Source organism: Manis pentadactyla, chromosome 12, assembly GCF_030020395.1.
Source record: "Manis pentadactyla isolate mManPen7 chromosome 12, mManPen7.hap1, whole genome shotgun sequence".
In the NCBI taxonomy this organism is placed as follows: Eukaryota; Metazoa; Chordata; class Mammalia; order Pholidota; family Manidae; genus Manis; species Manis pentadactyla.
Window position 1 is genome coordinate 107,820,700 of NC_080030.1, and position 27,920 is coordinate 107,848,619.

The 27,920-nt window shown below is 41.2% G+C and overlaps 1 protein-coding gene across 1 annotated transcript; it reads right to left on the reverse strand.

Moving 5' to 3' along the window:
• Positions 1-318: 318 nt before the first annotated feature.
• OSTM1 (osteoclastogenesis associated transmembrane protein 1) lies at positions 319-27,852 on the reverse strand. The gene is made up of 6 exons (XM_036902910.2): positions 27,364-27,852; positions 19,582-19,696; positions 12,902-12,999; positions 8,065-8,232; positions 5,998-6,163; positions 319-2,513 (listed from the first exon to the last, which is right to left on the reverse strand). The coding sequence occupies exons 1-6, from the start codon at positions 27,745-27,747 to the stop codon at positions 2,458-2,460; spliced, it is 987 nt and encodes a 328-aa protein (XP_036758805.2). The 5' UTR covers positions 27,748-27,852; the 3' UTR covers positions 319-2,457.
• Positions 27,853-27,920: the final 68 nt, after the last annotated feature.

Below are 27,920 nucleotides of genomic sequence, written 5' to 3' on the forward strand. Positions count from 1 at the left end.
TTTAAATTGCTACAAAGGTTACCTGTATATTTTTGCTTTCACAATTCATTATGGGGAATGTCTGTTATTTTAATGTCAAGTCTTTGGTCAGGAATGCAACCCCAAATACAGTGGGACAACGGATCACTTTATAAGGAGTATGCGGCAGTAAAAAGTAGAGCCCTTCCATGGAACACTGGAAAATACTGTCCCATTAGATAATATTTACCACCTAAATAAAACATTTGCCTCTAAAGTCTGGTATTACTCATTAGCTTAGAGTTGCACCTCAAGATAGCTGATGCTAATTTCTACCTCTCCAATCCAGCAACAACAAAATCCAAAGGTACATTTTATTTGCAACCAAATCATAAGACAGATGTTACTTCTAAAGTAGGCATTAAACTCAATACCTGAAAAACTGAAATACGATGTCCACGTTTTTAAAATGTGTTTAAAAATCAAATATGGCATTGTAATTTCCATAAGTTACTTCCTTTATTTCTAAGTGTCCAAAAAGCTAAAGATGTTCTTGTGCACACAAATATGCCGTAAGTCTCAGAATTCAGAACTATGCAAAGAATTTTTCAATATGACTTAATGAAATATATACACATTTCAGTGTAATGCCTAATACTTATTTTTGAAATCTATTGTTGATGCTACTTCTAAAGAGCAACAAGAGCAATGACTCAACCAGAAAAATAACAAAGGCTGCCTTTCCTTTTCTAAAGTGCTCCTTTAACAACCACATCCAAAAGCAATGGTTTTTTCAAATGCGTAATATTGAAAAGTGCTCAGTCACCACCTCCAGAATCGAACACTCCGTTCTGCAGCTCTGCACATGTGAACTGGCTTTACAGGCACTGATGAGAGATCGCTGTCAGTGGCCCTCAACTGTGCTTCAAATCCAGACAGCTATTAGCATCAGCAGTGGGAACAGGGACAGCAGGACAAACCCAGCGTATTTCAAGTGGATCACAGCAGATTAGACAAACTCTAACAGCCTGTGGCTACGTCTTTCACTCTGCATATATCGTAAACATTGAAAAAATAAAAATAAAAACACTTTTCTTTTCTTTCTATAGAGCATTTTACAGTATATGAGAGGATTCAAATTCTTGTACCATTTAACCAAACTCTTATTTCTATATAGACTAGTAGTCTTCAGAGTCCCAATGTTTAAAACAAAGCCTGTTTGCATGGAGAAAGCAAGAAAGAACTAACAAATGAAATACCTAACACTAAAACCTGAGAAAAAAAATTGTGAACATTTTTTTAAAGGTTGATATAAACATTCCAAAATAGAATTCGTTTTCTGATAGTGAAATATCTCACTTCATTTCAATCATATCACTTTTATCAGATTTAATTCAGAAAAAAACAAGCGTTATCGTTACAGAACTGCTTTCGGTATTAGAGTCTCACCTGGACTCCCACCGGATGAACCTGCAGCGGCGGGTGGACACCGCCCCTGGTCCCGGCCACTTCCTGAACCTTAAGTGTTTTTACTCTTCCTTTCCCTCCCTTCCAAAAATCACCAGACATCCCAAGACGAAGTCTCCATTTAAAAAATCACAACTTAAATACAGTGCTATAATGCTACATTTGACCTAAAGTAGTAATAAATTATAAATTGCCAAATAATTTAATATAATTCACAATGCAAATCCCTGTGTAAAAAGATTCCATCTTGCCCTGAATATAATAAAGCAGCCCAGTGCCTTCAAGTTACTTAGGAAATAAAAGCAAAAATAAGGTGTAAAATACTATTAATATGGGGGGAATCTAGTAACCAAAATGTTGCTCATTTGATTGTATATTAATGATACCAAATTTTAAAAAAATACTATTAATAAAAGTCAAGTAAGAAACCAGTTACGATAAATCAATCTTTTTACAAAGATAAATATAATGTGTGTTCCCACTTCTAAAAATTGTCATAGAGGTTTATAATTAATGGTTTCAAAAATAACTTAAAGGAAGCTAGTGATTGAATTACGTACTATTTGTAATATATGACATTAAATATATACGTAACAATAATACTGCACTGGTAAGTGTTTTAAATTAGATTTTGGACCTGCTGCTTTTTGGCAAGTATATTTCTTTTTCAAAGTCTTTGCTAAAACTGACTTTTAAATGTTAGTTTTCAAAAACTTTGTTACTTGAGATACCATGTTAAGGAGATACCAGAAGTCTCAAATAGTAATAATATGCCTACAAAATAAAACAAAGATTGTTCTTGCATCTTTTGTTACTGTAACAAGTACACTTTAAAACAGACAACATTGCTATGCCTGGAAATTACATATATCCAAACCCTTAAAATGGGGGTGGAAAAGGAAAGAAAAATTTTTAATTCTTATTAAAAAAAAAACTTGACTTGTCAAATCACAGTTTATCTTCTTTTGGACCAAGCTGTGTCTTCCACCATTCATCCTTGGGATATGTTGTTAATTCTCCCTTTTGCAGGCTTCAGTTTGAATTTTCTTGAACATTTGCAAAGCTGGTACTGGACTTGAGACGTTTTGCTAGGTAAATCAAAAGTATTATATTTTAACTTACTAAACATGATTATTATTTTTATATAAACTATACTATTCATCTATTAATTCTTGTTTGAATCTGAATAAATTTAATATTCTAAGGATTAAAATCTATTTTTTTCTACCAACCTCAAAAAATATAGTTTTATTAGAAGGTATAGACTTTGTTAGGAGCAGCACCAAATTAAAGACATAATTTGTATCATCTTGAACATCATAATTTTAAATATGTAATATGAATAATCTACTTTAAAAATTGAAGCACTATTCGGTGTAAGAATAAAATTATGTATTTTAAGAGTCTGAGTTAGAAATCCAAATCTAAATTTCCTTTAAAAGGATTCAGTGAAAGAATTCTGTAATATTTTTAAAAATACATTTAAAAGACTTACAAAGAAAAGTGAGTTGTCTATCATACACACATGCACTATACAAACATACCTGGCTGCTATAAATATACGTACAATCAGTTTTTATTATGATGCAAATGGGACTGAGTCTTTAGGTTAATAAAGAAAATCATGGCCATTTGGCTCGATCATGTTTCATGCCTACAGTTAAACACAAATGTTTCTCATGTTCCAGAAATGGAAGCCCATGGTGCCATGGTCGGAGGATTTCACACTGGGTAACCAGAAACCTCTCTGCCTCAGAGGTTCTCATCATTAGGACAGAGGTTATGATTTAGAAGGTCTGCAAGGAGACCCAGGTATCTATATACTTTTTTAAGTTCCGCAGACAATTCTGATATGTGGTCAAGGGTCAACTCTCTGCCAGGTCTCCCCCGACCACCTCTCTCGGGGCAAGATGGCCACACGGCATCCAGGACCTAGACTGAAGGGCAACTTCAACTACAAAACAGCCTGAGCTTCAAGTCTATTTCTTAAGTCTTCAGTGGATTTGGGAGGCAAAATAAATAAAACTTTTTTTTTAATGTTTACAATTACTGGACGTCATCTAGTTTCTTACTAATGACCAAATGCATTAGGCTGGCCAGGCAGTGATACCAGCGGGTACATACACCTACGGCTTCCCTGCTTTCTTACTCTGCTAGGTCCCTGCACCCTTCGGGGCGCATCTGAGGGTGAGCGCTAACACCCCTGCTGCGCAGGTCGCCCCCTCCTCTGTGGCCCAGCCACGCCGTCTACGCCTCTGACGCACCGCTGCAGTACCGGGACCCCGGTCGGTGCTCTTTGAGGGCAGGTATTGTGCCTTGTTCCTTTTTTAATTCCTAATTCCTACCACAGGACTTGAGAAGTGGGGGCACATAAAATGGTGACACAGAGAAAAGTGAGTGAGAACACAGGAGCCGTGCCCTCACCTGGCATCTCCTCCAGCTCACAAGCCCGCGCACGGACAAGGCTTCTGTGAAGCATGAGTGGGTGTCGTGCAAAGGCTACGGCCGAGTCTGGGGAAGGTCATCTCAAAGCTTCTGCCTTATACTCAGGTTCATTACGAAGGCCATAAGAAGAACTATCACAAGACCAGTATTCTGAGGACACACTCCAGCAAATATGAACCTAAGTAAATGTCCTTCTATTAAGAGAGATTCCGCGGCATCTCCAGGGCCCAGTACTTTCTGGGTTGGTGATGCAGTGAACGAGATAAAAGCCTTCCACCGACAGGCCTTAGAGCCAAGTCAGGGGAGACAAACAAATAGGGTAGAAAATAAATGAAAAAGTTAACTTAAAAACCAGTGATTAGGCGCCATTAAAGGAAGATGATACAGAAGAATTAGAAGAAGGGTGTGTCCTTGGGGGGGTCATAAAAGGTCTCTTTGAGTGAGTAGCCTTTGACCTAAGACCCGCATGTCAAGAGGCCCGTCAAGGAAAGCAGGGAGGGCGGTTTCAAGAACCCTGGCAAGGGAGCAGCGTGAAGGAGCTGGGCACTGGAGAGGAGCAGGGAGAGGCCGACTGCCTCCCGGCGCAGCACGAGCAAGGACAGGAGCCCCCAAGGGCAGACGGGGACCAGGCCACACGCGGCTTAGGAAACCCTGGAGATAAGGTTGCGTTTTATTCTAGGCGCAGTGGGAACACATGAAGGGTTTCGAGTGGGAGGGAAGCATGGTAAAATTTGAACTTAAAAAGATAATTCTAGCCACTATGTGGAGAATGGGCTGCAGTGGGCCGAGCAGTGAAAGCAGGGCCCCCAGCTAAGGGACTCCCACGTGAGTGTGGCAGAGAGACGGCAATGGCCTGGCTGGGCACTGCCCGTGGGGACGGAGAGGAGGACTTAGGGTATGTCTTTGTAGGGGAGGCTGGCAGTACTTGCTGATGAACTGAAAAGGCGCGTGGAAGGGAACGTGGGATGGGGGTAAGGAAAGAGCATGAGGGAATTAAAGACAAGGTGTGTGGCTTGCACAAGCAGATGGGAGGTAATGACTGTTACTGTGAAAACAAACAAACACCCTGAACAAAAGCAGTATCTCTTGCAAAGTCAAATAGATTTGCAGGGCAAACAGATGCTGATCTTCAAAAGAACATCAAGCCCCAAAAAGTAAAGTTTCTCAGTAGTGAGGTCCTGTGATATTTTGTTATTACTCAAAATAAGTGCTTTTAGGACTAAGTCATTACATATTTACGGACTGCTGGCAACCTTCAGAAAGCTTTCATGAATATGCCCTCAATAAAGACTCTCCACTGTAGCAGCCAGTGTTTTACAGTGACCAGACATTACAAACTCACTTCAGACCGATCTACATGTAACCTTTTTTTTTAGTTAGATAATTAGTAGTGAAGTTAAATAGACCATGAGGAAGTGCTAGAAAGAAACTTAAAGGAGACAGAATTTTTATATCATAGGTTTCTAGACTAGGAATAATATTTGAGAGAAAACAAAGCCTTTTTTCTCCAAAAAGCACTCTCTCAAAAACTAAAATCACTAAGGGATAAGACCACACATTCTTCCTGCTGATGAACAAGAAACCGATGAGACTCAGCGGCTGCTCCTCCCCAGCTAGACGGGGTCTTCCGACTGGGGCTTTTCTGTCTGCCCTCGCTGGTGGCGAGGAAGGAAAGGAATGCATGCTGTAGGGGCAGTGACGCTCTGGTGACTACGAGTCCAGGCTGTCCACAGACTGTGGGTGAGCAGTAGCCCCTCCCTGCCTGCGGCACCCCTAGGTGGCTCTGCCACGGCTCAGTGGGCCAAAGAGCCATCTGCATCTCCCGACTGTGGCCATTTCAGGTCCGCAAAGCTCTGCTGCCGTCCCTCTGCTGTCGCCGACCTTCCCCAGGGAATCTACCTTTCTTAATTAAAGCCTCTGAAAAATGCTCTATGTTGACTTCTGATTTTCTGCACTTATAACTTCTTGCCCATCTTTTCCACTAGCGAGCATAGCTGTAAGATCTGAAGCAACTCTTAGGCTAATACAGCTTGAGATCTCAGAGTAATATCATTTCTAAGACAGGCCTAGACTTTTGAAATACAGGTTTTTATATAGATAAATGAACAACTGCAAATAGAAACTTACGGAGAATGAGTTTGCGTTTCTTTTGCTCCGAGTGAAGGAAGCTACTAAGGTAGAAAACAACAGGTAGAAAGAGGATGAACACAGAGACGGCAACTACAGGCGCCGTGTCGCCGCACAGCACCGAGCAGTTGAAAGTTCTACTCCACAGTTTCCGAGTAATGTTCATCTGAGGAAATAACAAGTAACATCACTCTATTTTATATTTAATTTGCTTTCAATTTCATACAATTCTTTTGTTAATAACTTAACAGGCACCCAGAATTTAGACTAAATATATACATCCCTAAAAAATATATATTGCTGGTTGAGGACAATTTTGTCTCTCAGGGAAATAAGCAGGTTCAGAATTAGACACTGTGTAAATTTACACCATCATATAAAAATTTCATATTTTGAATTCATAACACTGTCCAAAGAATAACCTTTCATAGAGTTCAAACAGAGAACTTGTATCAACAGGGATATAGTTAGACCAGGCTTTATTCATTAAAAAAGATTTAAAAGGGGACTGTGAGATGACGATATGCTGAGTAACTTGACTGTGTGACATTTTTTCACAATGTAAACTAAACATATATCAAACTGTCATGTTGTACACTTTAAATATATTAGGTTGATTTGTCAATGTTATACCTCAATAAAACTAGGGGAAGAGGCTTATAAAAACAAATATATTTTACATGTTGTTACATAGGTAATCCCACTGAGCTTGTTGCAGTATTTTTAGAATGCAAATTAAAATATCAACTTTATAGGGCTTTTCTTCAACAGATAATATTTATGAAATGCTTATTATCTTACCTAAGATGTTATGGAAGATTCATACTTGTGGCAAATAATTTTTTAAGTACATAATATCTAATGAGTCATGGAAACTATGTGATGATATTAATATCTCTCATTTAGCTGCATACATTAGAAACAGATACACTTACTTGCAGCAGTACCTGACTTTCAATGAGCTCATGGTTTCTGTCAAATAAGCTAAGTAAGGAAGTTATCAAATTTAATGCAGAAGACTGCTCTTGCCTGAATTTTGTTTGCAATATGGTTTGCAAATGGTGCACTGTATGTTTACTGCAAGTTTTGCTATTGCAAAAAGGATATTCTAAAATAGGTGGTCGTGTTGCCTTCCTGTGTAACCCAATGACATCATGGGGCCAGTATTCATTTTCCTTTTTTTTAAAAATGATGAAATAGACTATTATTTTTTAAATATGAATTTATTACTTACTGAGAGCCTACTATGCCAGGCACTATTCTAGATATCAGGAATAGAGCAGTAAAAAACAGAAATCACTTTTAAGTGCTTTTTAAATGCTTTTAACAATCCTGAATACTACTGATCCACTATAGTTCACTCAGAGCTGCTATGATAATTCACGCTCGTCACTGTCACTCAGTAAGTTCATCAATTTTAACCTCAAGCTTTCTACTTTTTAGCCAATAATTTCTCAGTTTCCCCAAATGCCTCAATACTCAGGCATGATTGCCACCTAGTGGTGCCCCATGTAGAGGCAGGCTATGCAAGGGAGAAGAAAGCTTTTTGTTGTTGACCATTTATTCAATTAATACATGTTACTAAGGGCCTGCTCTATGCCAGGCACTGCTGTAAACACTGAACAGTGAAAAAAGGACACGAGATCCTTGTCCTCACATGGCTTATATTTTAGTGAGGGGAGACATACTACAAATATGTAAACAAATATTCTCAGATGGTAGTAGACAGAAAGCAATAAAGCAACGGGGTAGGAAGAAACCTACAGACTTCTTGAATTAGCAGTAAGTATACAAGAGACTGAAACGTAAACCCAGAACCACCACCCAAGCCTCTGAAAGGACACACGCTAGCAAACTCAAAACACAAACTGCACCATGGTGTCAAGGCACTTACAAAGCACCTAAGTTCCACTTCAGTGTGTCAGATCAGGGTATTTTAAAACTACTACTTTATAACTAGCTATTTCTGGATAAGATAGCATAAGTGGATTCCAGTGGATGTCTAAAAGGAATAATAACACTGAAGGTACAACAAGGTAAGTATCATATCAGAAGCTAAATACTTACTGCATCTTCCACGTCAATGCATAAATGGACTCCAGATTCAGCCTTATTCGCAAGTGCATTCATTTTTTGCATTTCATTGTACAGACTATTCAGAGTTTTGTATGCTTCGTGACAGTTTTTGCATACTTCTGAATAATTTCTCGATTGTTGAAGACTGTGTAGGCTTCCCTAAAAAGTCAAAGGCACAGGTAATACACACAATAAATATTACACCTCTTTAACGGATGCTACTGGCCTGCCTACAGGACAGTAAACAATAGCATCATGTCAAATCCCTGAGCTGGGATGTTGGGCAGGTTGCTAAATTTCTCTGAGACTCAGCTTCGCCACCTGTAAAATGGGCACCTATGCCTGTACTATGGCCCCAGAGACCTTGTATGCAAAGCACACAGCAAAATATATCCAGCACTTTCCAGTAGCTCCTAAACTTTGCAAACCCTCATTGCGCTAGCCACAGTTATCTGAGGACAGAGGAGTTCATATACCAAATTACTGATACCTAAACACCAGAAATTTCCTAAATTACCTTGTCATTTATATATCTGCTCTTATCCATCACATTCTCAATGGATAAATAAAACACACCCGTGCCTGTGCCTGAGTCGGAGGGGACTCCAGCGGGAAGGATTGTGCACAAAAGCCACACCCTCAGCCGCTCACCCAGGCTGGTCCTCCAGGCCGTCTAGTCAGCAAGAAGGCACTGACAGACACCAAAGAGCTGTATGACCTAACATGAAGGCAGCAGATATGACTGAGAAGACAGCATGCTAGCGAACCTCAGCCTCCTCCACTTCTGGACCAACACTTTCGATAATCACCTTAAATGTAAATGGACTGAATGCACCAGTCAAAAGACACAGAGGCAGAATGGATAAAAAACAAGACCCCCCCCAACAAAAAAAAAGACCCATCCATATGCTGCCTACAAGAGACACATTTCAGACCCAAAGACATAACACAGACTAAAAGTGAAGGGGTGGAAAAAGATTTTCCATGCAAACAGGAAGAAAAAAGCAGTAGCAGTAGTTCTTGTATCAGAAAAAATAGACTTCAGAACAAAGAAAGTAACAAGAGACAAAGAAGGACATTACGTAACGATAAAGGGGTCAGTCCAACAAGAGGATACAACCATTATAACTATCTATGCACCCAACATAGGTGCACCTGATTATGTGAAACAAACACTAACAGAATTAAAGGGGAAAATCGACAGCAACACATTCATTTTAGGAGACTTCAACACACCACTCACTCCAAAGGACAAATCAACCAGATAGAAAATAAGTAAGGACACAGAGGCACTGAACAACACATTGTATCAGATTGACTTAACAGACATCTACAGAACACTCCACCCAATAGCAGCAGGATACACATTCTTCTCAAGTGTACATGGAACATTTTCCAGAATAGATCACATGCTAGGCCACAAGAAAAGCCTCAATAAATTCAAAAAGATTGAAATTGTATCAAGCAGCTTCTCAGACCACAAAGGTATGAAACTAGAAATAAATTACACAAAGAATATAAAAAAGCCTACAAACACATGGAGGCTAAACAACATGCTTCTAAATAATCAGTGGATCAATGACCAAATTAAAACAGAGATCAAGCAATGCATGGAGACAAATGACAACAACAGCATGAAGGCCCAACTGCTGTGGGATGCAGCAAAGGCAGTTCTAAGAGGAAAGTGCATAGCAATGCAGGCTTACCTGAAAAAACAAGAACAATCCCAAATAAACATTTTAAACTCACAATTAAAGAAACTAGAAAAAGAACAACAAATGAAGCCCAAAGTTAGTAGAAGGAGGGAAATAGTTAAGATCAGAGGAGAAAAAAATAAAACAGAGAAGAATAAAACAACAGGAAAAAACCAGTGAAACAAGCAGCTGGTTCTTTGAGAAAAATAAACAAAATAGATAAACCCCTAGCCAGCCTTATCAAGAAAAAAAAAAAACAGTCTACACACATTAAACAAAATCAGAAACAAAGAAGGAATAATCACAACTGACACCATAGAAATACAGAGAATTATTAGAGAATACTATGAAAAATTATATGCCAATAAATTGGACAGCCTAGAAGAAATGGATAACTTTCTAGAAAAATACAATTTTCCAAGACTGACCCAGGAAGAAACAGAAAAACTGAACAGTCAATTACCAGCAATGAAGTTGAATTGGTAATCAAAAAACTACCTAAAACAAAATTCCATGTCCAGATGGCTTCACAGCTGAATTCTACCAAACATTTAAAGAAGAGCTATTACCTATCTTTCTTAAAGTTTTCCAAAAAGTAGAAGAGGAGGGAATACTTCCAAACTCATTCTACAAGGCCAGCATCACTCTAATACCAAACCAAAGACACCACAAAAAAAGAAAATTATAGACCAGTATCCCTGATGAGCACAGATGCAAAAACACTCAACAAAATATTAGCAAACCAAACTCAAAAATACATCAAAAAGGTCATCCATCACAACCAAGTGGGATTCATTCCAGGAATGCAAGGATAGTACAATATTCATAAATCAATCAAAATCATACATCACAATAATAAAAAAGATAAAAATCACATCATCATCTCAACAGATGCTGAAAAAGCATTTGACAAAATTCAACATCCATTCATGATAAAAACTCTTTAACAAAATGGGTATAGTGGGTATGAACCTCAACATAATATAGGCCATATATGACAAACCCACAGCCAACATCATACTTAACAGCAAAAAAACTTTTCCTCTAAGATTGGGAACAAGACAAGGATGCCCACTCTCCCCACTTTTATTCAACGTGGTACTGGAGGTCCTACCCAAGGAAATCAAACAACACAAAGATATAAAAGGCATCCAGGTTGGTAAGGAAGGAATTAAACTGTCACTATTGCAGATGCTATGGTATTATACATAAAAACCCCTGAAGACTCCACCAATAAACTATTACAACTAATAACTGAATTCAGCAAAGTTTCAGTATATAAAATTAATACACAGAAATCTGTCACTTTCCTATACACTAACAATGAACTAGAAGAAAGAGAAATCAGGAAACAACTCGAAATTGTATCAAAAAGAATTTTAAAATCTAGGAATAAACCTAAACAAGGAGGTGAAAGACCTTTACCTGAAAACCATATGACACTCATGAGACAAATCAAAGAAGACACCAATAAATGGAAATCTAGCCTGTGCTCCTGGATAGGAGGAATTAATACTGTCAAAATGGCCATCACACTGAAAAGCTTCTATACAGCAAAGGACACCATCAGCAGAACAAAATCCCACAATACAGGTATATTCATGATATATGAGGAGTTAACATCCAAAATATATAAAGAACTCATAGGCCTCAACACCCAAAACAAAAATAACTCAATTAAGAAATAGGTAGCAGACCTGAACAGACACTTCTAAAGAAGAAATACAAATGGCAAACAGACACATGAAAAGATGTTCCAGATCGCTAATCATCAGGGAAATCCAAGTTAAAACCACAATGAGACATCACCTCACACCAGATAGGATGGCCAACATCCAAAAGACAACAACAGATGCTGGTAAGGATGCAGAGAAAGGGGAACCCTCCTACTCTGCTGGTGGGAATGTAAATTGGTGCAACCATTGTGGAAAGCAATATGGAAGTTCCTCAAAAAACTCAAAATAGAAATACCATTTGACCCAGTAATTCCACTCCTAGGAATTTACCCAAAGAAAATAAGATCCCAGCTTCAAAAAGACAGATGCACCCCTCTGTTTATCGCATCACTAGTTACAATAGTCAAGAAATGGAAGCAACCTAAGTGTCCATCAGTAGATGAATGGATAAAGAAGATGTGGTACATATACACAATGGAATACTATTCAGCAGTAAAAAAGAAACAGATTCTACCATTTGCAACAACATGGATGGAGCTGGAGGACATTATGCTCAGTGAAATAAGCCAGGCAGAGAAAGACAAATGCCAAATGATTTCCCTCATTTGTGGAGTATAACAATGAAGCAAAACTGAAGGAACAAAATGGCAGCAGACTCAGAGACTCCAAGAATGAACTAGTGGTTACCAAAGGGGAGCAGTGTGGGAGGGTGGGTGGGGAGGGAGGGAGAAGGGGACTGAGGGGTATTATGTTTAGTACACATGGTGGGGGGGGGAATCAGAGAACAGTGCAGCACAGAGAAGGCATATACTGAATCTGTGGCATCTTACTACACTGATGGACAGTGACTGCACTGGGGTGTGGGTGGGGACTTGGTAATATGGGTAAATGTAGTAACCACATTGTTTTTCATGTGAAACCTTCATAAGAGTGTATATCAATCATACCTTAATAAAAATAAGTAATAAATAAATAAATATAAATTAAAAAGCTACCTTTTATAATTCACACTCAAAGTCAGTTTACTAAACAGTGCTTTTTAAAATAAGTAAAATATATTTAAGCAAGGGTGGAGGCACAGAATCAGCTTCCTGCAGAGACAGGATGATGCTGCCCAGCTAACACCTCACCGCACAACCAAAGTCAAGATAAATTGGTCAGAACAACACTGGGTTTTTATTTAACAATCACGACTCAGTTAACGTGCTCACGTTCATTATCTCATTGGATCCTCACCACAGAATACTTGCAGGCAGGCAGGGTAGACCTTACTATCTATCCCAACCTTACAAATAAGAAAACCGACATTTTGATGATTGCCTACGGGTAGTAATAGAAGCACTAACTCCTCTACATTATATGTATATATAAATATCAACAATGCTAAAAAAATTAGAATTATTTATTATTCATTTGTACAAGGCAGCATTTTAATTTCAAGTTTCATAAATGAAATACCTGAAGGTTATGCTCAAAGCAGCTTAAGGTGTGATTAAACAGATTGAGGAAGTACACTGTGGTGTTTGATAATTCTTCACCTTTGTTCGTTAAACAATCTGTCAAAAAACCAAAGAAGTATGTTCACATATCTCAAACAATTATATATTGTCATTTATCTCTCAGGCTATCACTTTCTGTTTTGCACTATAATTCTAGATTCAAACAAGTATGCAGTGTTCCACATAAAAGAATTTTCCAAATACGTGAAGCTTCTCTCTTATAGTTTCTAAGATTTTTTTTACACCATAACCATTTTCATGAAAGTCTTAAGATAATCACAGCTCTCTTTATAAAAACAATACACCAAATAAAATTTAAATTGATTTTTGATGGTGTGAAATTTCAATGATGAACATCAATTATTAAATGCTGCCTTAATGGAGGTACTCAATGCTATTTAGGCATAAGACTATCCTGCATTAATTTTACCTAAATTCACACGATTTTTTATCCTTTTCTGTGTCAAGTTTAGTAGTTCTGTGTCACCTCTACCTTCACTAATGGGTCACTTGCTGCATCTAACAGGGCAGCCTTTTTAAATTTGCTTTTTGTGTTGTCAGGTTGGCACTAGAGATACATACAAGCTGGTGAGAATTTTGCCTAAAATACTGATAAAGGGGCTCAACTAAAGTATGGAAATAAATATAATTGTTTTACATGGTTTTAAAAATCTTACATAAATGACATTCCTCTGCAACTTGATTCTCCTGTTTAGCATTAGCTCAATTTCATTTCTTTCAACTGTTTTCTGTGTATGAATATAGCAAGATTTATTATCTATTCTCTCTTCTTTGATGAATCTATTCTTTATCTTGACTTTTTCAAGATAACTTTGCTACTTTTAATTATAATAGCAAACAAGTTCAATATTTCTAGGACCAGTCAATTTGACAACAGAAACAGTGAAAAGACTAAACCATGCATCATTATAAAGAGAAGAAAAGGCATTGGTATTTTTACAACTCCGTATCTCAGAAGTTGTCCTGCTTGCTATAAAGTAAACACCTGCATTTAACCACAGAGGGGAGTGAGGCTGAGGGAGAACAAGAACCTTGCCCCAGGTTGCACGGTCATAAGTGGAATACTGGTAGGGATAGTCCAGGTCTGTTTGATGATGAAATACCATGTTCCTGCCACTGTGCCAATCTGGATCCCTTAACACACATGTGCACACACACGTACACACACGTCTGTGTGTACGTGTGTGTGTGTCTTCACTTGCTTTTACCTCTCCCTGTGAGCTCAGCTCACCCTCTCAGATCTGAGGTCAGGAGCCTGGTTTCCTGTCCTGCACCTCGTGGGCAGCGACGTCCATCTCACTCTCCTAGAACACCTGCCCTCTTTCCGTGCCACACACACACATTTCCAACTCTGGGCAGCCTCCACTTACTTTCTCTCCTCCCTGTTCTGGCTGTAGAATACTGCTACATAAAATTCTAAAGTTATAATGAGGGGACTTAATTCAAATTCTAATCTCAGGGCCACACAACAATCCTTGGAGATGTCCTACCAACTACTCCACAGGGAAGTTCCAAACAATGATTCTCTGGTCCTCAACCCTACTCCTGTCCCCCTTAATCTCAACCAACAACTGTATATTGTACCCACTCAGGGCCATCTAAGAGCATCTCTCCACTGGGAGTGGAGACACAGGACAGGAGGCTGGTGCCATTGTCCAGGAGAAAGGTGGCAACGCCAACAGAAAGAATTCAATGGCTAAGAGACAGACAGAACAGGCAGTGGAGGGTTCTGAATATGCCACCTCAAAATATGCCTCTTGGGCATATGGACTATTTTGAAATAAGGGCCACTGAGAACCAGGAATGCAGGAAAAAGCTCTAAAAACAGGGTGCCAGTTTTCATTTCGTAAATAAAATTTACATTTATAGAGGAAATTTCCACGTGTGAAGAAGTCTCCTTCTCACAAAAGACAGAGGATTTTGTCAAGAGTATATATTTATTTAGCAACGTAACAACCCTTACAAGTGGAGAAGCCTCTAACTTAAATCTGCGTGACAAGCCTCTGACCTGCACTTGTTTATCGTGCCTCCCCTGGTCACCTTCACAGAACCTGCCTCCTCCACCCAGAAGCCCCAGTGAAGCCCTTTTCCTCTGATCAGCCTCAAATGGCAGAAAAGTCCCAGCTCTAACCACCCCTTTGGGTCACTCATCACTGGGGGCTCCCTTGTGCACGCACACATGCACATGTTAACAAGCTTCTGTTGGTTTCTTTCTCACGATCTGTCTTTGGCCAGTGTGATTTGCAGAGCTGCAGCCAGAGAACCTGAAGTGGGTAGAGGAGAAAGTTTTCTCCTCCCTATTTAATGTGACCACAAAGTAGCCTTGAATCCTTTTTATGAATGAGGCAGAATATATATAAATAAAAGCAGAAATTTTTCTGCTTTACAATTACAAATATACAGAATAGTACATTGGGCTAGTGAGAGTGAACAGATTTTCACTTTTGTGGTTAACATTTTGCAGGGAAGTAGAACAAACACCATTCCACCCACAGCGACCGTGTTATCTGTGTATGATGAGCTGTATCATGGTGACCGACATACAACGTAGGGATAAGTGGTGGCGGGTGTGTCCCTGCATTGCGCACAGAAGTGAAGACTGTGACTATGAGACAGCAATGGCAATCTCCTCTACACAAAGTATGTAACTGAAATAACTTTATATAAAAAACTAATATACAGAATAATTATGAAAAATAAATGAAAGCAAAAAAAGTAATTGATAAAGGAAGCTCCTCTGAACAATAAAAGAACCTAATCTCTTCTATTTTACTGACAGCCATTCCTTTTCACTTAATTTGAAAATTAAGCTAAAAGCTAATATAGCTGGTCAGCTTGTTAACTACTGCATTAATGCCGTACCATCAAATTTTTTTCAGTGATCATTAGAGAGTGGTATTATAAAGCACAAAGGAGTTCATTTATGTAATAGGGTTAAAGAATGTCTTCATTATTAAAGGGCCCTGGCTTCCTGATTTAAAACAAAGGAACTCCAGTAAAATTCCTCTTATCCTTGTGCAGGAATCAGGAACATAAGGTTATAAGCAGTGAGAAGCATGTGTATTTTAGAAATTAGTAAGCTAAGGAATATTAGTAGTAATAAAGCTTTCTATAAGCACCAAGTAAAGTGGCCATTATGAATTTTCCTCATCTCAGATAATCAATGCAGCCTCATCAAGGCCAGATTAGCGTAGCTTCTTTCTCAGTGAGGGCTGAAGAGTCAGTTCAAGAGGCATTCTTAAGGTGGTACGGACTCAAGTTAAGACCTTATCTAGAAACCTACTAAGTCATTCATAACAGAAATGACACATCTTTACATCAAGTATTTGGCCTCTATTAGGAGTTTGTATAAAGATCTCTGCTGTTTTTTTGAAACTACTTTTATAGAAAACAATCACCAATTTCTGAAAAATAGGGCAAATTTCAGAAAATAGAGTAAAAACTGTGGGAACTCTGTACCTGAACAGCTTAATTAAGTTTAATAAGAATGAAAACTAAGACATTTTAAATTTTAAGATACAAATAAGTGAGTCTAATGCAAAGACATTATCATGTAGATAAAATATGGGAAAGAGGTGTTTCTAGTTGATCTTCTGATTAACCACTGTTTTATTATTGATTTTTAAAGAATCAAGACATAAGTGAAGGTGGCAGACTATGCCCTTCTAAAATAGGGCTCTTTGCCATAAAGATAATTTTGAGCTGAGGCCACTTGAATGCAGAGAGCAAATGCAGAAAGCAGCTTTCTGTGAATCCCCCTATCTGCCTCAAGGGGAGGTAGAGGCAGACCCCTCCAGAGCAAACAGTGGCCATAAATCCCTTTCCCAGGACTTTAGTCAACTAAGGAGGGTTGCTTCTTACACAGGAAATGAAACCAAATGGCAGAGAACTGAGGAGTCCAGAAATAAACCGAGTGCATACAGCCACCTATGAGCCGAATGCACAGAACAGTGAGAAGAACGGTAGTTCCAGCAGCCAGGGCGTGGGGGCAATGGGGAGGCGCTGAAATAGAAATTATATGACCCGATGGAGGTGTCCCTCAAACTACCATGAAAATCATGTTACAATATGTAAGTGCATGAAATCAACACATTTTTATGCCTTAAACTTACAGTTATATGTCGATCATCTCTCAATAAAGTTGAAAGAAAAAGAACAAAAACATTGTATCAAAAACTAGCCAAGGTCTCATCAAATCTGGGTTTTGCTGCTAATTATTCAATTGTCATATACATAATCCCTACATCAACACTATTCTCTGATAACAGCTTCATAATTCACCCCCGGAGAAATCTCTGATGTTTTCTTCACCTTTTAGCAGTCGTTCTCCGCAAGAATTAGTTTCCCTGGTACTGGTAACATGATGGGGGAGGCAGTTCAATGGCAGTGTAGGAAGATTATAAACGAACCTCCTCCCACGGATACAAGGAACCTACCGCCATATATGAGACAGTGCTCACTCCGCAATCTCCCCTGGCCTTGAAGAGCTCACCTGTCACCTCCCAGAAAGGAGTGCATACACTCGGCTGGAGCCTGATTTTGGTACCTGTCACCAAGGGGACACTTCCACATCACCTGATGGGAAGGCCAGTGGACTTTAGGATTGCAGTCCCACAGGAATGTCTATATTTGCCTATCTTAAAAGCTGCTGCCTGAGGATCTAGCTACCAATCAGCCTGAAACTAGGAGCTGACAGGGTTCCCTTGGGGCGCTCACAGCTGTTGGTACTCCAACAACTGGCACCTATCAAGATAAATCAGGCTGCTTGGACAACACAAAGGTTTGGGAGACAACCAAGCGCTAGGGCACACAGTAACACAGGAAGGACCAGAGGACTAGAGCCAGGAACAAACCCACACATACATGGTCGGTGAGTTTACAACAAAGGAGGCAAGATGGTGCAACAGGGTGAGGACGGTCTCCTCAGTAAATGGCGCTGGGAAGAACTGGACGGCCACATGCAAGAGAATGAAACTGGACCAGCACGTTACATCAGACACAAAAATTGACTCAAATGCATCAAAGACGTGACCGTGAGACCAGAAACCACAAACCCCTAGAAGCACATGTAAGCAGTAGCTCCTGGGCATCAGGCTCGGTGACTGTTTGGCTCTGACTCAGAGGCAATGGGGACAAGAGCAGAAATACACCAATGGGGTGACGTTGCACGGAAGCTCTGCACAGCGAAGGACACCATCAGCAACACAAAGAGGTGCCCTACTGAATGGGACAAGGTATTTGCAAACCATGTATCTGATAAGAGGTTAACATCCAAAATAAAGAACTCATGTAACTCAAAACCAAAAAACAATCTGATTAAAAAATGGGGAGAGGATCTGAACAGATATTTTTCCAAAAGCAACATACAGATGCCAACAGACACATGAAAAGATGCTCAGCACCGCCCATCATCAGGGAGCTGCAAAGCCACGACGAGGTGTCACCTCTCACCAGTCAGTCGCCATGACCAAAAGGACGAGAAAGAACACGTGCTGGCGAGGATGGGGACAAAGGGGCCCTCCTGCACTGCCGGTGCGGATGTCAGCTGGAGCAGCCGCTGTGGAGAACCGTACAGAGGCTGCTCAAAAATTAAAAACAGGACTACCATATAATCCACCAGTTCCACTTCTGGGTATTTATCCAAAGAAAATGAAAACACTAATTTGAGAAGATATATATGCACCCCACATTTATTATAGCATTACTTACAAAAGCCAAGATATGGAAGCAACCTAAGCATCCGTCAATAGATGAATGGATAAAAATGTGGCACATACACACAGTGGAATATTATTTAGAATGAAAATAATGTTCTAAGATAAAAAAGAACAAAATCTTGCCATTTGCAACAACATGGGTGGACCAACGGGGTACAATCTAAGTGAAATAAGTCAGACAGAGAAAGACAAATACCATATAATTTCATTTATATGTGGAATCTAAAAACAAAACACATGAACAAACAAAACAGAAATAGACTCATAAATACAGAGAATGGACTGGTGGTTGCCACAGAGGAGACATTGGGGATGCATGAAATAGGTGAAGGGGATAAAAGGGTACAGACTTCAAATTATAAAATAAATTAGTCATGGGGATGGAAGTACAGCATAGGGAACATGGCCAGTAATATTGTAATTTCTTTGTATGGTGGTAACTACACTGACGGGTGAGCATTCAGTAATGTGTGTAACTGTTCAATCCCTGTTATACAGCTGAAATCAATACTGTACATCAACTATATTTCAACAACAAAGTTGTCTAGGGTAGGTCCCATTATTACCACCAATTTACAGACGAGGAGACTGAAGTCCCAAGAGGAACACTTGCACACCCGGGGTCCGAGGGCGGGTCGGCTGGGGCGAGGAAGCGGCAGAGCTCAGAGTCAGTCCCAGATCTGTCTGCCGGCAAAGCTCGCGCTGTTCACTGCTGCCCTTTTCTGCCTGCACTTCCTTCTGAAGTTCCCATCAATAAAACCAGGAGGCTAATCACAGATCATTTGAATGCAGTAATAAAAAGTATTATCTAGTTTCAACGTTTTCAAAATTCACTGAAAGAAAATCTGGCATCTGCACTCCTGAATGGTAACTGCAACATGAAAATGAAAGAATGACTTACTAGCGCAGTTTGCCTTCTTCCGCGTGGAATTAAAGAACTCAGACAGAGTCACAACTATTTGCACTCTGTCCGCCATTAGGAGACTCCTGGCACAGCCATCACTCTCCGAGGTGTTCTGTGACGACAACAACAAAAAGATAGAAAAATACAATCTTGAGTATTTTTAGATTTCCCCAACAACAACCTGAGGCAAAAAAAATCTTACAAAAATAATTAAAATATGTGTGATAAGCACTTTAACATTTTGTTTGATATAATCAGAGAATGATACCATGAATAAGAACAATTATAATAAAACAATAGCAGCTAACATTTATTGGTAACAGGTTCATGTGCAAAGGAAGAAAAGTCTTTGCTTCTTAAATAAGTACTTGCTTCTATAATACAAACTCTACTTAGGCCCAAATCTCATGCATGTCGTATTTCTTACTTTTTTTCCGCACAGGAAAAAATCCCAGAAAGCTGCTCACCAAAATGTAGCAGAACACATTTTTTTTTGGAATTTTTTGTGTCTTTTACACTGCCTAAATTTTTCTACAGTAACATATTATTTACATAATTTGTTTGATCTGGTGGGTAAATAATCACAAAACATTTAGTTGTATCTTCTGGACAATTTTTGGTTCAAAATCTCATAATCCACAAGGAAACATAACAAACCCAGTTTGTACCCAAACAGTTTGTGCCCAGACAGAAGGATACGCTTTCCATAGATTTTAATAATGAAACTCATGCTTTGCAAATAATAAATCCAAGTTCCTAAATTATTTGCTCTTTGTCTACTTCCTTTCTCTTCTTGCCCCAAGCAAGGAACTAAGTTCTGCAGACCTTCACTCTTTCAAAGTTATTTAACTCCTGTTTACCAGGCACTCCACAAATCCTGGCATTTTGAAGGTACAAGATGTGTGAGGGAATATGCCATCAACACTGGGAACCCCCCCAAGACACACAAAGAAGGAATTAAATAGTGGGATGAGTGGCAGGGAGAGGGATAACTCTAGAAGACAGCAGATCGGCCACCAGGGGTGAGGAAAGAGGCCGAATTCTTGCTTTCAAGGATTTCACTTTGGAACAGCCACCCACCCTCTATGGCTTCATTTTGTTTTCTCATTAGAAGGTGAATCCAAATGAATGCTTGCTTTTAAAATAGTGACTTGAACAAAACAGTTTAGAATTCCCTTTCTTGGATTTGCTTCCAGAGCAGTATTAGCCATAGAAGAAAAATTTAATTACTTTGTAAAGAGAGGAACCCTAAGGAGCCAGACAAGCCTGAGCCGCCAGCTGACAACCTCGGGCAGCTGAGGCAACTCTGAGGCTCAGGGTCATAATCTCGAGGCCTACAGGTGCTGTATTAAATGAAGTGAGAGACATTAACCACTTGCATGATGTCTGGGACCTAGGAAGGTGAAACGTCTAGTCATCTAGTTACCTCGCTGCCAACCTGAAGTGCTGGGTGGGTGTAGCTGGCTAGGCGTAATTAGTTGCTTAAGTTGACTCTTCATAAGAGGATGACTGGCCATTTAGAAAATTAATACACTATTATTTGTGTGAGTGGTCAGTGTGTGGAGCAGTTCGGTAGAGGAATCTATCGCTGTAGTTGGGGGAAATGAGGAAAGAGTTACGGAGGAAGGAGGGTTTGAACTAGGTCATATACTGAGAAAGGGAAGAGGATTCCAAAGTGGGAGAATAAAATAAATGATCAACGGATGAAAGTGGGAATGATTATGTGGTATTCGGGGAGTATTCAGGAGGCCAATACAGCTGAATGGGGGGTGCACCTACAAAAGCAGAGGCATTAGAGGGAGAAGTTAGGGCAATGTTATGAGGGTCTTGAGGGTCATGACAGTCAGGCAGTAGTAAACTGTTTAAGATTTTTGAGGAGGGTGACACGAAAAGCAGAGTTTTGGGAACATCGGTCAGGGTCACAATATGTAGGGTGGGGAGGCAGGGAGACTAGCTATTTCCATAGTTTAGTGCGATGAGAGGACATGGCAACTGTGGGAATGGAAGGGAAGTGAAAACTAACCCCACTGATGTACTTACGGAGAGCCGAATGGCTCCAAATGCTCAACTGGCTCGGCCCCCGCACACCTCTGAGACAGGCAGCACTGTCGTCCAGGAATCACGCGCGGCTCCTCCACTACACGGCCTTGGGTAAGTCACTCAATCACCCGGCGGCTGGTTTTAAAGCATGATATCCACCCACACATGTCTAGGTTCCTCATCTGGGCAGAAGTTCCCTTAGGACTGAAAGCCTGTCTCCTAACTTTGTACTCCTAACACTTAGCAAGGAACCAAGACACATGGGTCCTTGGTTTATACCATGAACTTTTAATACTCAAATCTGTTATGACCACTTAGCAGAACCCTAGCCACAAGACACCTAACCATCCACTTTCATCAAGCCTGTCTGGCAAACAGCGTTACAAGCAGAGGATGTCCGCACAAGTCTATATCCCAAACTCCTCACCTTCCTGTCTGCCCGTCCCCTTCTTTGAAGACCATGATTCCAATCTTCTCAGTTCTCCCCGAGACTGATACCACTCTCACCCTTAAGTCTCAAAGATCTAGCCTCCTCCTCGACAGTGAAAGCCGAGCCATCACGCTGAAGCTCTGACCCGCCTGCCTCTAGCCCAGGCCTGCCAGTCCTCCTGTCAACAGCGCGCCCGCCGGCCTCATCTCTGTGGGGCGCCCCGAGGCCCTTCTGCTCTGCCTTCTCAGGACACTGCCCTTGCTTCCCCCTCCATCCCCTCCCGTCTCTTCACCTTTGCTATGGGACCCTGCCCGCCAGCACTTCAACATGTGCCGGTCTCTCCCATCTTAGGAAAGGAAGAAGGGAAGGAGAGACAGAGGGCTGAAGGGATAAAGGAATAGAAAGAAATTACAGAAAACCCCTGAGTCCCAAGTGACTCGTCAGTGACCTTTCCCACCTCCTGTCCAAGGTGCTGTCCCCCTCCCACTGCCTCATCCCCACTCACCACTCAGCTCACTTTGAGCTGCTCCCCCCCGCAGGCACCCCACCAAAACCATGCCTGTACTGACACTCCCGGCGCTTCAGGTCCGCTCATCATGCCCGGTTTCAAACACCACAGCTACTCACAAACGTGTCACCTCCGATCCGGATCTCTCTGACAGCATGCGTCCCACTACATACGCCGTGACGCCACTAGGTGCCTCATAAACACCTCAAAACCAACAATTCATGATCAACCACGATCTTCTCCCGCCAAACAGGTTCCTCCCTCCATCTCAGTAAATGGCAACCCTATTCACCAAGCTGGTCCTATTACAACACAGGAAATCATTATTTCCTTCCTTCCACTCTCCGCATTCAATTAACTATGGAGTCTTGTCAGTTCTACCTCCTGAATGTCTCTGAAATCTATCCATTCCTCCCATCACTGCAGAAGCCTCTTAGTCCCCACATCTATGCTTCCTCTAAACTCCCCAGCACCTGTCCCCTCTGTTTTCTCTCATATCACCAAACTGGCCTAAAGTACAAAGCAGACCATGTCATTCTGCACAAGTAAGCCTTTCAATAACACTGCACTGCTGGAAATCAGTCTACAACTCTTTAACATCCCCTACAAAGCCCTTCACGACCTGGCACCTGTCCACTCCCTGAAGCTCAGACCTCTAGTGCCTTCGTCTGGACCTCCATCAGTGCTTGCTTTGATTTCCTCCTAGTCCTCGGACACACCAGACTCCCACCTCAGAGTCTTCACGCCTGCAGCCTCTTTGCATGTACCTTCTCTCCCCCTCAGATTTTAGGTGTCACCTTTCAGCACTGACTACTCTGTTCAGCCCCAGCAGTCCTTAAGTAAACTGAGCCCTCTTTTAAAAGAGCTAAGGTTTTTCTACAACTATCTAACCTTCTGTATTTGCCTTTGAAATCTTTAAACTGGCACTTTGGTTGAATGGGTAACTTTTGTTTCACAGTGACCTGTGACCCTATTTAATCAAGTGTTTTAAATTCTGACATTTTTAACAAATGTCCCCAAATCAAATTCTGAATGAAGTCTTTTCGACCTTGAACTGACTGGGATTTTCTAGAGGGCCCCTGAAAGAGGTCAAAAGATTTGCTCTCTCTCCCTATAAAAGAAAAATATTAATTTATTTAAGTTTATTTAATATTAAATTGCATGGGAAACACTACCAAATAAAAAATAATATTACCCTTCATGGATTATATTTACATTGGTATATATGATTAATACTAGTTCCAGAAATTATTTAAAAATTCCTAAAAATAAATAAAATAAATAAATTCCTAAAAATTGTATATGTCCTGGTGAAATGTTATCAGTTTTAACTGATGTTGTTATTTTACAATACAACAGATCACAGAAACAACAATTTGCATTTCAGTTGCATCACATTTTGGTAAACATTCACTAGGTCCTTACCCACAGCTACCTGTAATTTTTTTGTTACTCACAGTCATTGTTTTAATATCCACTCTACTCTGGAAGCTTTTATGATACAGGCAGATATGCTTCATCTTCAGAGATATTCATGGAAAAGACCCTGACAAGTACTCTAGGATACAGGTTTCTGATAACTTTAAGATCATAACACCAAACTAGTAAAAATTTCTGAAGCTATTGGAAAAACTGATTTATAAACCTGTTAATCCAAAATGATACAAATGAAAAATTAATTACTAAAGACTGAATTCATGAAGAGGACTGTAATTTTTGTGACTTCATTTAAAACACTGCTGGTTCTTCAAAGTTTTTTTCTCCAAATTTAGAGCACTCCTTTTTCTCCTCTCTTTTAGGCTACTTATACTTACAGCAATTTGATAAAGTACACTTTTGTAAACAAAAGTTGAAACATCTTCTTTTCCCTACCTGATCCCTCCAGAATTCAAAACATAGTATTAAATATTCTTATTTTTTAAGACAATATATGTATTTATGTAAGCTCAGTAAGAACCTGTTCTCCTTGAAGTCAGACACAATTAAACAAATCCTTAGCTTGGCTTCTTAGCCTAAAGGAACTTTAAAGGTCTAATCTGAAACTCCTTAATACCATGCAATTTTAAAAAACTAAGATTGACTTTATGGAGCCACTTAAGCCCTTTGGATATTACCAAAGCTTTGACTAAAATGTCCTATTTGAGAATGTGCATAAAATCACTATTCTTACTTCATTTTATATAAGACTTAACCCAAGTTTAATAAAGACTAGGCTTTTTTTTACAAATTAGCTTCAGTGTGTCTTAAAATTAGCTGTATTGCAATAGAACACTCTAGCTACCCACCATCAGACTTCAGCCATTAATTACTTTGATGTTTTGTTCTCTACTCGTAAACTTCAGAGAAATCACAATAGATCACAAACGCACAATTTTTATGCCTGTTACGGTACAGGTCACTCAAGAAAGCTCAACAGAACACGGCTGACATCATCAAAGACAGTCAAATTACAAACCAGGAAAACCCATTAGACAGACGCTGCCGTCCTCATTCTACCCCCTAAGGATGCTTCAAACTCAAATCTAGGCATTTTCTCAACCGGCTGCTCTCCAAACCTAGACACTGAATTTATGATCTGCTCGAAACGAACCGTTTTCTTTCACAGAGGCCTGGTTTAGGTGGAGTCTCATCAGTGGCACTGCCTCCTGAAACAGAACCCCCCTCTTGACCGTCCCAGGGGATCATGTCGATATGGGGCTGCTAACACATCACGCTGTGTATGACTCAAAAAATAAAATGTAGATTGACTTAAAAAGGTAAAGCCTGAATCTGCTTCTAACCCATCTGTCTAGTCGGTTCAATCTTGGCTGCTAGGAATCTGTGCTCTGGGAAATTTTTCAATCCTTAGCGATTATTCTCCTTATAGTCACCCTGTTAACCTCTCCAGAGCACTACATCCTCTCAGGGATTTTAAAGGCCTTTGAGCAGCCACTCACTAGTCAAAAGACCCGCAGAATTAGACAGGTTGAGAAATTCAATAACTTGACCTCCCACGTCTATGATGATGAGGTGACTGTGGGTAAGACAGACTAGAGGACCCTCATCCCGACAGCTCAGCTACTGGGGAAGTGAATGCAATGCTTCAGTCTGGCGGCACTGACACCTGGGGCTGAGAATGACGCTATGTGAGCTGGTCAGGCTCTCAGCTTGCCGGGAGAATGACCAAAAGCAGGTAATGGTTAAATCAAACAGAAGTGAAGAGCAGACTTGAAAATTCCCTGAGCAGACAAAATCAGTTTCGTCATATAAGCGAGGCTTACTTTATTTTGCAAGGCAAGTGAGGCCAACCTGACCTGGATCACTTCTTCTCATGCCTCTGAAAATCATGAGCACAGCTTAAACTGTTCCTCAAAGTTGTATGAGGTGACCACTAACCAATCCCCATTCATTTAAGGAAATTGTAATATTGTAGCCAACCAACATTAAGAATGACCAGGGAATGCCTCCACACCGGCGAAGCTGCTCTCTGACTATACTCTGGGCCTCACCCCGTTTGGTTTCAGTGCCCCAGTTTACAGAGACTGTCTGGTGTGTGAGCAATAAACTTTTACTAATTACTCCTATTTTGGTTTTACTTCTATTTTTCCTGAACTTTTGACAACCACCTTGAAAACCAGCTCTTTACAGAAAGCTTGACCACAGAATTTCTGTAACACAAATAAACCCCCAATTTATGTCTTTAAAAAAAGATTTCTGTTAATATCAGGCTGACTTAAAGCAGGATGCAACTGCATACAAGTTTGTATTTTGTCAAATCAACTATGACTTATAATTCTAACTGCATTTTCATAAGACTACTTGTCCTCAGCACAAGAGGAACTTTCCCACTCCACAGTCCTAACGCCACTCATGTTTTCCCTTTACAAGGCCCAGCCAGCCCACACCTCCTGACTCCCACCAGCCCTGACAGTCTAATCCTTTCCTACTCTAGACCCTGTACGTTTCTTAGATGCAGGGACATGTCTTCTGTACCTTTTTTTTATCATTATTAAATCCCTAACAGCACGCACCACATGAACGGAAAAGCTCTAAGGTACCAAGAATGGAGGGCAGATTGACCACTGTCTAAAATCGTAGTTCCCATTCCCTGAGAACCATTAATAGATGCCATTTTTCTAAGAGTTCCTTGCATTCCCATCTCACAATTGAGAAAACAGGCAGAGAATTTAAGTAACTTGCCCAGAACATATCCCAAAACGTGGGGTAGAATCAGACTCCTGGTCAACGGGCCCCAGACTGCCCACGAACTCTCAACAGTTCTTTTAACCCTTTGAACAGCCACACCACGCAGTTGTTTTTCTCCATTTTACAGAGGAGGAAACTAAGACTCTAAGATAACTAATCCAAGGGCAAACTGCTAAAAAGTAGGGGATCTGAAAACTCACTGCAAAGCTCAAGCTCCTAACCACTACCACACAGGTTGCCCCACTCCACTTGGGGTTTCAGGAAGGATCCTCCCTAGGAATTCGGGTGGAGATGGGAGGAAATTGTGGCAAGCGGGAAAGAGGGGGTAAAAGCGGGGAAGGAAAAATAGGGTTAGGAGTGCAGGAGCCCTAGAAAGCTGGTCACACCTATCTGTGAATATGCACCAAGAGCTTGCCCAACAGCAGCCATGAAGGAAAATCCCAAACCCCAAGCCCTCTAATGCCCCACTTTCCTGATGTCCCAAACTCCAGTCCCAGTCCAACCCCTTTGTCTCACAAATGGGGAAAGTGAGGTCCCCGCAGTGAACGATCCCCACACCCCCCACACCCCCCACACCCCTCCACGCCGGAGGCCCTGGCTGTGCCCTTCCACCCACCCCGACAGCTCGGCTGATGTTGTCCATCTTGCGGGCAACCTGCTGGAAGAGCGGGTAGCACGTCTGACAGAGGCGCACCGGCCGCGCGCTGCGCACCAGACACCGGGTCAGCTCCGCGCTGCTGCGGGCGAAGTCCAGCAGCAGCTCCCGGCACTCGGGATCCGGGTCCGGCAGGTCCGTGGGCAGCGAGCGCGGCCCCAGCCCCCCGCCCTGCAGCAGGGCCAGCGACCAGTCCTCCGCCTCCCACAGCTGCCGCTCCGGCAGGAGGCCGTGGACGAGCCCACGCGCGCCGCCCCAGGGGAGCGCGCCCCGGGCCGGCCCTGGGCACAGCAGCGGCAGGAGCAGCAGCCCGGGCAGCAGCGCGGCCGTCGCGCCCGCATCCATGGCAGCGCGAAGGCCCCGGGCCGCCACCGCGACCGCCACCGCCGGCGCCGCGCCGTCTGCTGCGCAGGACCGCGGCCGCTTCCGGCTTCCTCGGGCGCGGGCCGCCGGCGCGTCACGAAGCGGCGCGTCACGGCCCCGCCCCCGGCGCAAGGTGCCCGCCCCATTGGCTGCCG

Excerpts from the sequence above, each read along its gene's own strand:
- OSTM1 (XM_036902910.2), bottom strand. The coding sequence starts at position 27,747 with ATGGATGCGGGCGCGACGGCCGCGCTGCTGCCCGGGCTGCTGCTCCTG. Across the intron at positions 19,697-27,363 it reads ACATCAGCCGAGCTGTCGGG|AACACCTCGGAGAGTGATGG; the intron begins GTGGGTGGAAGG and ends TTGTCGTCACAG. Across the intron at positions 8,233-12,901 it reads GCTTTGAGCATAACCTTCAG|GGAAGCCTACACAGTCTTCA; the intron begins GTATTTCATTTA and ends TTGACTTTTTAG.